At 39.3% G+C, this 13,526-nt stretch overlaps 1 protein-coding gene across 5 annotated transcripts in view; it reads left to right on the forward strand.

The window, feature by feature from the left end:
* Positions 1-13,526, forward strand: part of SNX1 (sorting nexin 1) — a 54,641-nt gene that overhangs the window by 20,391 nt on the left and 20,724 nt on the right. For 3 of the 5 annotated variants that reach the window (XM_057488877.1, XM_057488878.1, XM_057488879.1), the window contains exons 3-10: positions 3,846-3,970; positions 4,495-4,561; positions 7,705-7,748; positions 9,441-9,582; positions 10,220-10,298; positions 10,763-10,838; positions 12,663-12,776; positions 12,957-13,071. In XM_057488877.1, the coding sequence (XP_057344860.1) occupies positions 3,846-3,970; positions 4,495-4,561; positions 7,705-7,748; positions 9,441-9,582; positions 10,220-10,298; positions 10,763-10,838; positions 12,663-12,776; positions 12,957-13,071 (762 nt within the window). The remainder of the gene's footprint in view (positions 1-3,845; positions 3,971-4,494; positions 4,562-7,704; positions 7,749-9,440; positions 9,583-10,219; positions 10,299-10,762; positions 10,839-12,662; positions 12,777-12,956; positions 13,072-13,526) is intronic. The other 2 variants (XM_036892069.2, XM_036892071.2) reach the window with 1 other exon arrangement.

The raw sequence follows: 13,526 nt of genomic DNA on the forward strand, positions 1-13,526 counted from the left end.
TGTAGGAGAAAAGGAGAAAGGGTACAAATGACTGGGCAGGAAGTACAAGGTACATCTGAGGGATAGTCAGTAAATTAGGTGGACCAAAGTGGGGGTTCTTAGAGATGCCATGGAAGATGAGGCTGGAAATTTAGTTTAGGAGGATTTTAGATGTCAGTAATTACAGTTCGAATTTTCATCAGAGTACAATTAAGAACCATTGGCAGTTTTGAATACGGAAAGCAGTTTGGGCAAAGTAATGTTTTAGGAAGACTCATCTAGTGGAATTATATAAAATGAATTGCAGCAGACAGACTGGAGACTTCAGAAGGTAATTACAGATTAGTTCAAGGATGAAGTGTCAAAGACTGAAAACAAGGTGATGGGAGTAGGGAGGGAAAAGTGAAATGCTTTCAAAAGAGAAATCAGCAAAATCTGGTGTTAGTGATTGAATGTCATGGTGTCCAAAAATGGGGTTTGAAGACAGGGTGAAAGGTTTCAAGTCCTTGGATTGAGAAGAAAATTGTGCAATTTTTGAGAAGTGCATTCTAAAGAAGAAACTGGCTTTGGGGGGAAAAGTGAGTTTGGGTTTTAGATATTGTAAATTAGAAATGCAAAGGGAAATGCTCAGTCACCTCACTCCAGTTAGAATGACCACTATCCAAAAGACAAGAAATAGTAAGTGTTGGTGAGGATGTAGAGAAAAAGGAACCCTCTTAAAATGTTGGTTGGAATGTAAATTGGTGCAGCCACTGTGGAAAGCAGTATGGAGGTTCCTCAAAAAACTAAAGATAGAAATACAATTTGACACAGTAATTCTACTTCTGGGAATTTACCTAAGGGAAACAAAATACCTAATTCAAAAAGATATCTGCACCCCTATGTTTATTGACATGCTATTTACAATAGCCAAGATACAGAAGATATCTTGGCTAAAGATGTGGTGCATGTTCATAATGGAATATTATTCATCCATTAAAAGAAAGCAAGCCTGCCATTTGTGACAACATGGAAGGACGCAGGGGGTATTATGCTCAGTGAAATAAGTCAGAGAAAGACAAAAGACAAATACCATACGATTTCACTTATTGAAATATAAAAACAAAACAAAAAACAAAATGAACAAAACAGAAGTAGATTCAGACACTGAGAAGTGACTGGTGGTTAGCCTGTGGGAGGGGTTGGGGTGGGTGGGTGGGAAGGCTGAGGAGGATAAAGAGGCACAAAAATTCTCAGTCGTAATATGAGTTGGTCACAGGGATGGTAGTACAGCATGGAGAATGGTTGTAACATCTTCCTATGTTGACAGAGAGTAACTGCACTATCTGTTGGGGTGAGGATTTAATAATGTGGGTAACTGGTGAACCACTGTGTTTTATACTTGAAAGCAATATAAGATTATATATCCACAACATTTCAATTAAAAAAAAAAAAGGGCAATGCCCAGAAGGTGGTTTGAACTGTAGTGCTCTACCTGGGGATACAGGGAAGAACTGGAGATCCCGGAAGCATCTTCCTAGAGGTAGTAGTTGGAACTGCCATGTGCGAGTGGTGAGGAAAGGGAGAGAAGAGAGGGTGGAGGGTAAGATATTGGGAAGACTCTTATATTAGAACTCGGGTAGGAAATTTGAAAGACATGGAAGGGAAGAAGAGTTGAGAAGAAGGGCTATAAAGATATAGAAGATTTTCCATTTCATCTCTGAAACTTAAATTACAGTATTCATTCTGGTAGTGGTTATGTTTTGGATAAAGTATCTCAAGGAGATATGCAAATAACGGATTATCTTTAGTTATATAGCAGGTTGAAAAGAAGGTTTTTCTCTCTTTAGGACCTTAACAGCTATGTGATATTTCCTTATAAGGAGACCAGAAATCTTAGTGTGACCAAGTTACAATGGTTGGGTGTTATGCACATGAACATGTAGAAGATCTTTATTAGGGACATATTTATTACTAATGAGAATTCTGATATATCATTCCCCTACTGTCTCCATAAGCAGCCAGTACCTGCCTTACTACTAAGAAAGGAACATAACAATCTATAGAAAGGAATGCCTACAATGAGACATCTAGGTTAGGATTTCAGCAGCCTCTCAGATGTTTTAGATATTGATTGTGGAAATTCAAATGTTCTGATTTTAATTTCCACATGATTAGTTTAGTAATAATCAGAGTCTCTGATGGAATCCAAAGACTTTTCCATTACCCTTAAGAGTACAGAGGAAAAAAAACATTTTCTAATTTTTGGCATCTTTGTCACATGAATTTCAGTAGAAAATGCACAGCTCTTCAAAAGGCTTTTAGTAGAATTCCCAGTAAGCCAAAGGTTTTTTTTTAAAATTAAGGTACCATTGATATACAATCTTAATGAAGGTTTCACATGAGCAACATTCTGGTTTCAGCATTCACCCATATTATCAAATCCCACCCCCCACCCCATTGTAGTCACTGTCCATCAGCGTAGTAAGATTCTGTGGAGTCATTACTTGTTTTCTCTGTTAAGCTACAGGTTTTAAATGAGAAGTACCTTCTATTTCATTTCCAGACACATTTTATTAACTAATTTACATGGGCCTACATGTGAACATCTGAAACATCTTCAGCTGGTTGCGTGCTTCAAAGAATCCTACCATCCTTAGGTGTTCATTATGTATATTTTTGTTCTGTTTTATACTCCCACACCAGGGTCAGATTATATTACCACCTCTTTTCTTTTTCTTATAGGGACTGGATTCCAACATTGTGACAAGCTTGCTTATAGACATGATTCACACTTAATGCTTAGGACACTGATGTAGCACTTGACTATGTCTTACAGATATCTGTCTCTGGTTTCATTTAGCTCCAAATGCAAGTCTAGAAAAGAAAAAGAAACAGCTTTCTTTGAATTCTCTATGACTAAAATTAAATTGAAATCCAAATAGATATTTGTGTTTTTCTTTATTAAAAAGAAAAAAAATCTAGACTGTTTAGATTTTAAACTTCCAGCTCCATTGCTCTAAGTTGAAAGTTCATTCTTTCCATGTGCCTGAAAAAAATTAATGCTTAAGAATATGTTAATGCACTTTTAAAAGTCCTTCCCTTCTCTAGAACACTTAGGGAAGTTGTTGTTCTCAGCTGAGATTTGTCAGATACACAAAGGCAGCTCTTAAGCACTATTGTTTTAAATATTTTGATTAGAATGATTTTCAGATGTCACACATATATTATGTCCTTTTGGCAGCATATATTAAGCATAACTTAATCTTTGCAAGATGATCTGAAACTATAATTGTGAATAATTCTTAAATTGTGCTAAAACAACAGAGCCATCCTGAGGTGTGGCGACCAGTGCCTTCTCCCTCGTGTCACTGTGTCTGGCCCTGGGTCCTCTTTTCCTAGCTGACGGGTTTTCTGACTTCCTTTGATGTCACTTTTTGCTGTCAGTATACCCGCCTCTTCTGTCACATTGTCTTGTAAAGCAGACAACTGAATTATTCTTCTTTTACAAATAATTATAACATAGTAAATAGGGTTCATGTAAGGCTTTATAAGTATGTTCCTAAGAATAAAATAAATGTCACACTTAATTCAGCTGTGTAGTGTTTTTGCTTGATCCTTACCTAAATTCTAGGTAGGAGAGAGTAGCCAAGTAGTTGTATTTGGAAATGAGAGGGGTTGCTCTACTAAGCTTGTGCTAGATGAACACTTACCTACCATACTCCCCTTCTTCCATGTAAAAATTTCTTGGCTCTTACTCTCTTAGTCTAAGAAATTTAGTATTGAGAGTCATTGCTATCATTTTTGCCTCTTAGCCTGTAGAACTGAAGTTTAAGCCATCAGAGACCCATTACTGACCTTCGTTATAAAATATCGATTGTTTTTAGATGCCACAGTGGAGCTATCCCTGGACAGCACACAAAATAATCAGAAGGCTCTGGCCAAAACGCTCATTTCTCTTCCTCCGCAGGAAGCCACAAATTCTTCTAAGCCCCAACCAAGCTATGAAGAGGTGAGAATTTGTGCTGTTGGTCTTGTTTCTTTTGGAGTTTTAGGACTGTGCTGCCAGTCTGAAGTTGAGTTGAGTATGAACCTTGAAAAAACATTTATGATTCTTGAAGAAGACCTTTATGGTTAATGAAGAGCTGGAATCCAATAAAGAACTCTTTCTTGGGCAGAATATCTATTGCCCAGAAGATATTACAGAGGCTTTCAGTGGTCACCAATGATATTTAGTGTCTGAAGCTCCCATATTCAAGAGTGTAGTCTCCTCAGCCTGACAGGGGCAAGTCTTCCAAAATCTCATAATTATTCATTATGGTCAAATAAGGTTTCAAGAAAACAAACATAATGAATACCTTTGAGCGGGCTACAGCATAAAACTGTAGAAGTTGGTTCATTGAGGGGGGTTGGGAATGGGCAGAGCTGAACACTGAAATGTAGGATGTATCTTAATGATATTATACTGATAGAAGGTTAATGGAGGGTGAAGTTTATAGCCTTTTTTATACAAATTGCTGTGATTTATCTTAAAAGCTAGAAGAAGAAGAACAGGATGACCAATTTGATTTGACAGTTGGTGTAACTGATCCTGAGAAGATAGGTAAGTGTACTTGGGGCTCCTGGTGGTAGTAGGATGTGACTGTGAAACCATACTTAGCTGATTTCTAGATGGTTACCACCAGGGTTGAACTAGCCAATGTGAAGTGTTTCATCATATCTTTCCTGTAAAATTAAACTCCTTGCTATACTTCTAAGGCCAAAAACAGCAGTTACCCAGTACTTTATTTAGGCTTTTCTTGGCTTTAGGAAGAAAAAACAGAAGCATCAAATATTATAAGAATCCCTTTTTAAAAATTCACGTAGTGCCTTTTCACACAGAGTTGATGAGACAATTTTATTCTCTTTTGAGAGCATAAGTTCTATTTAAGCACCTTAAAAAAACACCCTGTAAAATTTGGGGCTACTGAATTTATTTTTCCCTCACAAAGTTTAGAATTCTTGTTATATATCATTTATCATGTACTCTTGATATCCTGTTGAGGTAGGGAAGTCTGCATTTCTCTTTCATTGGTAAAGACTGAAGGACCCAGGTTGAATTTTAGTCAAATGATTTTCAAAAAGCAATACTTAACTTTGGCAAGAACTTGGATTTTCTGAATAGCCTTCCTGTGTCCCAAACTTACGAAAACTATTAGTGAGCAGAGAGCAACAGGCCTCAAGTTGCCTTGTGCCAGGGATAGTCCTGACAGAAGAGGTAGTAAAGAACCTTGGTCTAACAGGGGCAGTGAGTATATGGTTAAGAGAAAAATGTAATCTCCAACTTTTAGTCTATGCTGAACTAGGAGCAGGAATTTATAAAGTCTAGTTAGACTTCATGCCAAAGTGGTTTGTTGTTAAACTCTCCCTAGATGTTGCACTGGTAGGATGTTTATGAACATCTTACACTGTTCCCTTATCCAGGAGTAGAGGCAATTGAGGACCAATAAGTAAAATATGGCTTTACTGTAAGGTCACAATGTGGACCAGAATTTTGGATCACATGTTTAGGATTCTGTCTTCCCTCTCTATTTATGCCTATTCTATAAGCACATTGATTTTAAGCTAGTTATTAGCTGCTTTAAATCCTTGGTAAAGTAAGATAAATTATAAGTAATACTAATTGTTTTAATATTTAAAAATCATGATGTTTGTACCAGGAGAAGGGAAGGAGTGTATTCATTTCCTGGGGCTTCTGTAACAAAGTACCACAAATGGGGTGACTTTAAACAACAGAAATAGGTTCTCTCAGAGTTCTGGATGCCCGAAGTCTGGAATCGTGGTGTCAGCAAGGCCATGCCCCGCTCTGAAGGCACTAGGGAAGGACTGTTGGTGCATCTTCCCTGGCTTCTGGCGGTCTCACGTGTTCCGTAGTTTGCACGTGCATCACTCCACTCTCTGCCTTCATTGTTATGTGGCATTCTCCCAGGGTATCTTCACATTATCTTCCCTCTAGGTGTCTGTCTCTATGTCGAGAGTTCCCTTTTTTATAAGAATACCAGTCGTACTGAATTAGGGCCCACACTGACCTCATTTTCACTTGATTGCTTCTATTAAGACCCTGTTGCAAATAAGAGCACATTCTAAGGTACTGGGGGTTAGGACTTTGAACATGTCTTTCAGGGGGACACAATTCAACCCATAACACTAATTTAAACATCCCATGGATCAGATTTATTTAAACACATCACTTTTGGTGGTAAGCCTTCCTCCCCTTACACCATAGTCTGTATTCTTAGTCATGGTGATGCCAAGAACTGGGCTGCTCAGAGCATTTTCATATTCAAGGCCTGATCTTTATAACAACACATTCTGTTTGTGTGGGCTGTTTATTGAACATGTGCTTCTCATCCCCACACACATCTAAATAAATTAGAATCCTACTTCTACTGGGATGTGCTTTTTAGAGCCTTGGTAGTTTGCATATGTCATCTTCAATTACTTAGGATATTATTTAGGAAATTAATATAAATTTAAAGCTGCTATATGACCCATTTCCATATTTTATGAGCTCTGTATGTACAGAGCATGTAAGAAGTATGTCTCTTCTCTCACACATTGCCTCAGTAAAAGCAGCTGATACACAGGCAGATGTCTGATCCTTCTTTGCTACTATGTTTTATGTGTGTTTGTGCCTAATTTGCCTGAAATGCAGTCTCTAAATGAAGAGGCTGACTTTTTGGACATTTGACCATGACCATTCAACTGTGAATGAGATTTTGAATGTTCTTCCTATAAAGTACATCTAGATTGTTTTTTCTGTTAGTGGTAAGCATCCTTAGTAGTAGTCCCCTCAGCCCTCACCCCAAGACTAGTTCAGAAGCTTAAGCCACTAGGAATTGTTGACCTAGATATTCCTGTTTGGTGTGGGAAAGAATTGAGGGGTGGGGAGGAAAGGAACAAAACCAACCCAAAACACCAGAGTCCAGTGCCAGTGCAGTGTCTGGCTAAAGTCTAATGTGTGTGTTTTCAGTGCTCAGGGCATCAGTGGTGCCTTTATGTCCATGAGTGGTCTGGGTCAGGACACAACCACAGAGGAAAACAGTTGCTTGAATCCCAAATTGTTTACAGTCAAAGGCTTTTTCAGAAGAAGAATTCCTCCAGGGAAGAGGGCTTTGTGTGATATCAGGCAGCCAAAATGTCTTCCTGCCAGACCCTTTGCTCTGGATGAACATGCTAGATGAGAGAGGTCAGTGTCCCCCAGCACCCGTGGAGGGGGCTGTGACAGTATTTCTGAAAGAGCAAATCGAGCCCAGGGCTAGCTAGGGTAGAACTACTTGTTTCCTTTTACATCAGTTGCTTCCTTCTCCTCCTCCTGCTTTACACAGCAAGGGAATTGTTTGGTTTTAGACAGATGTGTGTAACGAGCCCAAATATTGGCATGATAACAACCAACGGATTGTCAGTATGCACTGCTGCTTTGTGGAGGGTATAAATGGAGCCTGGCTTTGGAACAGGGGGCTGACTCTCTTGTCTCACACAAACTGGGGCCCAGCCAGCATCCATGGGGACATGACATGTACCACAGAGGCCTTGGGGCAAAGTAGGAGCTGGATTGTAGGATAGTATATACAGCTTGAGATAAAACAAAGTATCCCTTCTTATACAGGGCCCCGGTGGCTTCGGATTCCTGATTAAGTGTTAGCAAGATACAGTATTGCCTTGGTTTACAGAATAACCCTCTCTTGCTTTCTTGTTCTCCCACAGGGGATGGTATGAATGCCTACGTAGCCTACAGAGTTACAACACAGGTAAGTTTCAGTGACCCTGTTGATGACCACTTTAAGAGACTTGGGTGACTATACCAAGAAAGCCATCATTCAGATTATTTCTGGGTATTTCTTTAGTTTCTTTGCCAACATCTTCCTTCAAGTTTATTCAAGATGGAGCAAGCCCGATTCCCTTGGTAATCTCAGCTGAGCCTTTCCACTTTTCTTCCAGAGAGCTAACACTTCAGTGTGAAACTTTGTAAGTTTTGTTAAGACACGTGGTGTATCTGATATAATCTTGTTCCTCTTAGGAGCTATGTGTTTTAGAGCTAGTTTGGCAGATTGTCCTAAACTATATCACTTGTTTCAGAATCATTGGTTCTTCTGAGGTTTCCTACGTGGAGCTTCTTTTAATACTTTCCCTAACCTTTTACCCCTCAGATCTGGTCTTCCTTTTTTATATACTATTAATGCATACAAAACTTACACAATGTTGTATGCAGGTTAAGAAGCATAAAAAATGAAGTCCTGAACCTACCACCAGTCTTAAGATGAGTACCACTGAATCCACCTGCGTGTCTCTCCCTGTCATATCCCTGCCTCACACCTTAGAGGTGACCACTCTCCTGAGTTGTCTCTCATTTCCTTTATAAAAAGTCTTCACATTATGTATCTCTATAAACAATATACTATTTTGCTTTGTTCTTGAGTTTCATAAAAATGGCATCATGCTGAAAATAGTGCTTTCTTTACCAGCATTGTTTCTCAGATCCATCCATGTGTGTGTAGCTGTAGTTAGTCCATTGTGTGATTATAGCATAATATATTTATCTGTTTTGCTGTTGTGACTGTTTGGCATGTTTCCACTTTCCATAATTATGAACTTTGCACATTCTTGCACATGTCTTCTAGTGTACACAGAAGAGTTTCTGTAGGGTATATATCCAGAAGTAGTTCACCCCTGGGTCATAGGAAATGCAGATATTGAAGAAAAGGAACAAAACTGTTTTTTAAAGTCTTTGTACCAATTTATACCTCATCAGAAGTGTGTAAAAGTTCCCATTGATATGCTTCCTTGCCAACAATTGGCAAGGCCGACCTCTTAAATTTTGCCTATCTGGTGAGTATTATGGTCTGTCATTATGATATAGGCCTACTAGTCTTTTCTACTAAAAAGTCTCCTTTTCACTGTCTCTACTACTTCTTGGCCTACCTCCTGTGAGTTCTAGATCCTGTGACCCTTTAGAGGTTAAAGCGTCTACAGTGTAGACAGTGCATCTGATCCTCTCCCTTAAAAACACTGTGTAGTCAGGTGTTTTTTTTTTTTAGTTTAGCTGCTTAATTGCAGCGGCTAATACCCTTAATAAGTCAGTACAAGATGAATGGGTTAGTAGGTGACTATAGAATTCTAGCTTTAGACTTGCACATCTGTTTCTTTAGAGCAGGGGTTCCTAACCTAGGAGTGAAACTGTATTTGAGTTTAATTAGTTGCCTTTGTAATCCAAATATGCATTTAAAATCATTATTTTGAGAAGGGCTCTGTAGACTCCCAGACAGCCAGAGGGGACTGTAGCTCAAAAAAGTTTAAGAATCGCAGCCTTGGAGAGTTATTTACCAGGTGGCTGAAGGACAGGGTGTGGGAAATAGGTTGCTTTGATGTCAGCCAGATAACTCAAGATACTCATGCATCCCTTTTTTGGAATTAAATTGCCTTGTGTTTTTTCTATTCCCAAGACGAGCTTACCAATGTTCAGAAATAAACAGTTTGCAGTGAAAAGAAGATTTAGTGACTTTCTGGGTCTTTATGAAAAGCTTTCAGAGAAACACTCTCAGAATGGCTTCATTGTTCCTCCTCCACCTGAGAAGAGCCTAATAGGTAAGCCTGTGGTCTTTAATTCTGCCTGGATTTTTTTTTCTTTTGCATTGTTTCTGCAGTATACTTTCTACTTAGTATACGAGACTACTTCTGTTAACGGTGTGGAATCTTGTGGTTAGAAAAGAATTATTATAGCATTTCCTATAAATCTCATCAGGTCTACAAAGACTCACCATTTTTTGACATCTTCTCTTTCCTTGGGTGCAGTAGAAGGCTCTGGTTTTAGCTTCCACAGCTTTGTGTATAGTGTGTGTATGTATTGGTATCCAGGCATCTTAAATGACTGCTGTTCCCTCCAGATTGAAATATACTAAATTGGGTGGGGCGGGCAGGGGGTGAGCATGGGGGAGGGAGGACGGACAGCCTTCAGTCGTTGTTTCAGAGGCCCACGGCTCTCTTTTAGAAAACATACACTCTACCAGTTCCAGAGTTTAGAACCTTCAGCACTTTGAATCTAGTTTAAACAAGGACTTTCATGAAAAGAACCTGTTGTCCATCCCTGTTCATGACACAGAAGTGGCTTGTGGTGTTCAGTGTTGTTCTCATTGCCTTTGCTCCTGTGGGCTTTTTTTTCTTAACAGGTTTATCCTTTTCATGATGATTTATGGTTGTTCTTGATTTTTAAATTCCTTTCCAGGAATGACAAAAGTAAAAGTTGGGAAGGAAGATTCTTCTTCTGCAGAATTTCTTGAGAAACGGAGGGCTGCTCTAGAAAGGTAAGTGTCAGACAACCATTTTCCTGAATAACAGAACAGGTGAGAGGGTAAAACTTAGCCTGAATTACGAGACATTCACTAGAGTTAGTAGAGATGAATCTTGAGTGGATTAAAGATTCACACCCCCATATTATCTGTAATCTCTCCTAAGTATCTTACCTTCCCACCTTAGAAACAGACCATCTTCTTTTCTTTCCCGATCCTGAGTGAGAAGGCAATCATATTCTTCTTCTTGGACAATCAGATATGAATGACTGTCAGGTCTCTTTCTGACCAGTTATTTTTCTTCCCTTTTTGGAAATGTGAGGAACATGAACTTGAATGTGCTTACAGAGTCATACTTAAGTCCCTTATATGAGGACATTTTAAAGTCATGAAAGATAACTGTACCCCTGCCAGCACCTAAGACACACAAAACCTTGTGAGGCCCAGGTTGACTAATCAGATAACTGCTTACCCTGTAGGTACCTTCAGAGGATTGTGAATCATCCTACCATGTTACAGGACCCTGATGTCAGGGAGTTCTTGGAAAAAGAAGAGGTACAGCTGAACTGAATTAAAAAATTTATACAAACTGAATTTTATAATTTCTTCCTGCCCCTGCTGAAATGAAACTAGTTCGTTCAACAAATAATTGAGTACTTACCATGCACATAGCCACTTAGTACCAGACTATTTTCTAGTTTATAAGCTCCCAAGAGTGGCAAGTATTTTTCATCCTTTGATATTAAACAAGTTCTGCCTGTAGTCAAAAGCAACTGGGTGTGGAGGTCAAACTGCAACCTAGTTTTGTCTTACTGGATCAACACAGTGATCTATCTGGAAAGTCCTTGGCGTGTCTTTCAAAGATTACTGCTTGGCTCAAATTGAATGCTTATTTTGTGTCAGGAGCTGGGGGGGTGTTGGTTCAAAAGCAGTTAGCACAGACCACGGAACTGCCATGTAGCAAAAGTGTTGATTCAAGTGGACAGTCTTTTTGCAGGCTATGTGTAGGCTATTCATGATTGTGAAAAATTGGAGCCAGCCCAATTGCTAACAATTGAAGAATAAAGTAAAACATACCAAAACAACAAATACTTTAGTCTTATCATAAATAGGAAGTATACAGAAAGTATATATATTCGTTTGAAGTATATCTTAAGAGAATTAAAAAGTGAAACATGAAACAGCATATAAATGCAGCTGTAGAAACATGTTAGTCATTACAAATAAAAAGGAACACTAGAATAAAACAGTGTTACAGGAAAGAAAACTAGAAGGAAGAAAATGACAGAGTAGGACTCTCCTTTTGTATTTATTTTTCCATTTTAAAATTTTTCTTAAATTCACATATACTGTATCTTGCTCTAATAGAGAAAATAGTACTTAGTCTATGTTTGTTGCCCCCCAACCCCAGTGCAATTTTTTAATTAAAATTTTTCTGTCTAATGCTTTAAGTCTATTAAGTCTTCCTCTGGGATTCCTAAGTCCATTTCACCCCCTCATCCCTACTTCATACCACTGAAACAGGGCTTAGCTAGTGATACTGCTGACATTTGGGGCTGGGTCATTCTTTGTTGTAGGGGGCTCTCCTGCTTTGTAAGTTTAGCAGCATCCTTGGCCTCTGTCCACTAGATGCCAGTAGTCCTTCCTTCCCAGTTTGAACAACCAAAATTTTCTCCAGACATGGCCAGATGGCCCCTATAGGGCAAAATGGCCCTTAGTTGAGAACTATTGCCCTGAGAGTCATAAGCACTAAAACCTATTTTCACCATGGTCCGCTACATATATTGTAGATGCTTCCATATCCCTTCCATTCCTTAAGAAAGTAGTGATAAGACTGAACCAATCAAATTATTTCTAAATATTTGGTATGCATGGTTTGGTAACTCGATCATCCCTGAAAATAGCCTCAGTCTGAATGAAAATGCTCCTGTCCTTGGACCTTTGTTCACTTAGGAAAGTCCAAACAGGATCACAGCACAACTTCCGAGTCTCTGAAGACCTTAAATTTTGCTGTGTGCAGAGTATGCTAATCCAAAGGAACTTTTGACTTTCAACAAAAACACAGTGGTATTTAGGCAGCTCATGCCTGAGTGGGCAATCTCAACATGAGGTCAACTAGCCACATAAAACTTACACTCCACTTTCTTTCTTCACACAATATCAGAAGCTGAAAATGTCGCTGATTCTGTTTAACATGGTCTTTTGGTTTTTCTTTCTGTATATATACACTTATTAACAGATTTACCTAATTGCCTTTGGAAAAGATCTGTTTAATTTGTTTGGCAAGTTTTGTGCCTACCATCTGATGGATACTAATTCTTCTGAACCCAAAATAGGGGCAGCAGATAACTTGCCATCCCCACCTTCTTGGTCTTGTAGCTGCCACGTGCCGTGGGCACCCAGACACTGAGTGGTGCTGGTCTTCTCAAGATGTTCAACAGAGCCACAGATGCGGTCAGCAAAATGACCATCAAGATGAATGAATCTGATATTGTGAGTAGCCCTGTGCCTCTCGGCTTCTCCTACCTCCTCAGGCTTATGGGTCAGAGGCCCTGAGGAGTCCTGAGCTTTCAGAGATTAGAGATGTTCTTTTAAAAATAATTCTGTCCATTTTTTTAAAAAAACTACTAAGGAAAGACTACTCTCCATCTTTAAGAGTAACCTCCATTAAAGCTCTGGGCTTGTGTGTTTCAGTGGTTTGAGGAGAAGCTCCAGGAAGTAGAGTGTGAGGAGCAGCGCTTACGGAAACTGCATGCTGTTGTAGAAACTCTAGTCAACCATAGGAAAGGTAACAACCTCTGAAATGCACTTGGAGCTGAGGGAAACTGATGTCTCCAGTTAGCTGGAGATGGGAGGGCATGCTGTTCCCAAGCCTCTCAGCCATTCAAGTTGTAATTCTGAGCCCACCTTGGTCCCTGATGTTCTGATCGAAAAGATATGCCCTGCATCTCCTAGCAGGAAATGACTCAGCCACTGTGGGCATTGTACTGCCTACCTGGGAAGGTGCAGGGAAGCTATCCCAGATACAGCTTGATCTGGGCATGGGCTTCTGTTGGTATGACTTGAGTTGGTGGCTTATATCCAAAGTGATGTCACATGTTTTAGCTACATGGTCAAATGGGCAATATGTAGATGCAGGGAAACCATATATGTCTCCTAACCATTCTTCAGGTTTCTTTGGTGAGATATGCATAAGAGTTAGTGAAATTTGCCAAGTTTGAATGCTTTCCTTCTCTGCCTTAA

This window comes from Manis pentadactyla, chromosome 11, assembly GCF_030020395.1.
Source record: "Manis pentadactyla isolate mManPen7 chromosome 11, mManPen7.hap1, whole genome shotgun sequence".
Taxonomy (NCBI): Eukaryota; Metazoa; Chordata; class Mammalia; order Pholidota; family Manidae; genus Manis; species Manis pentadactyla.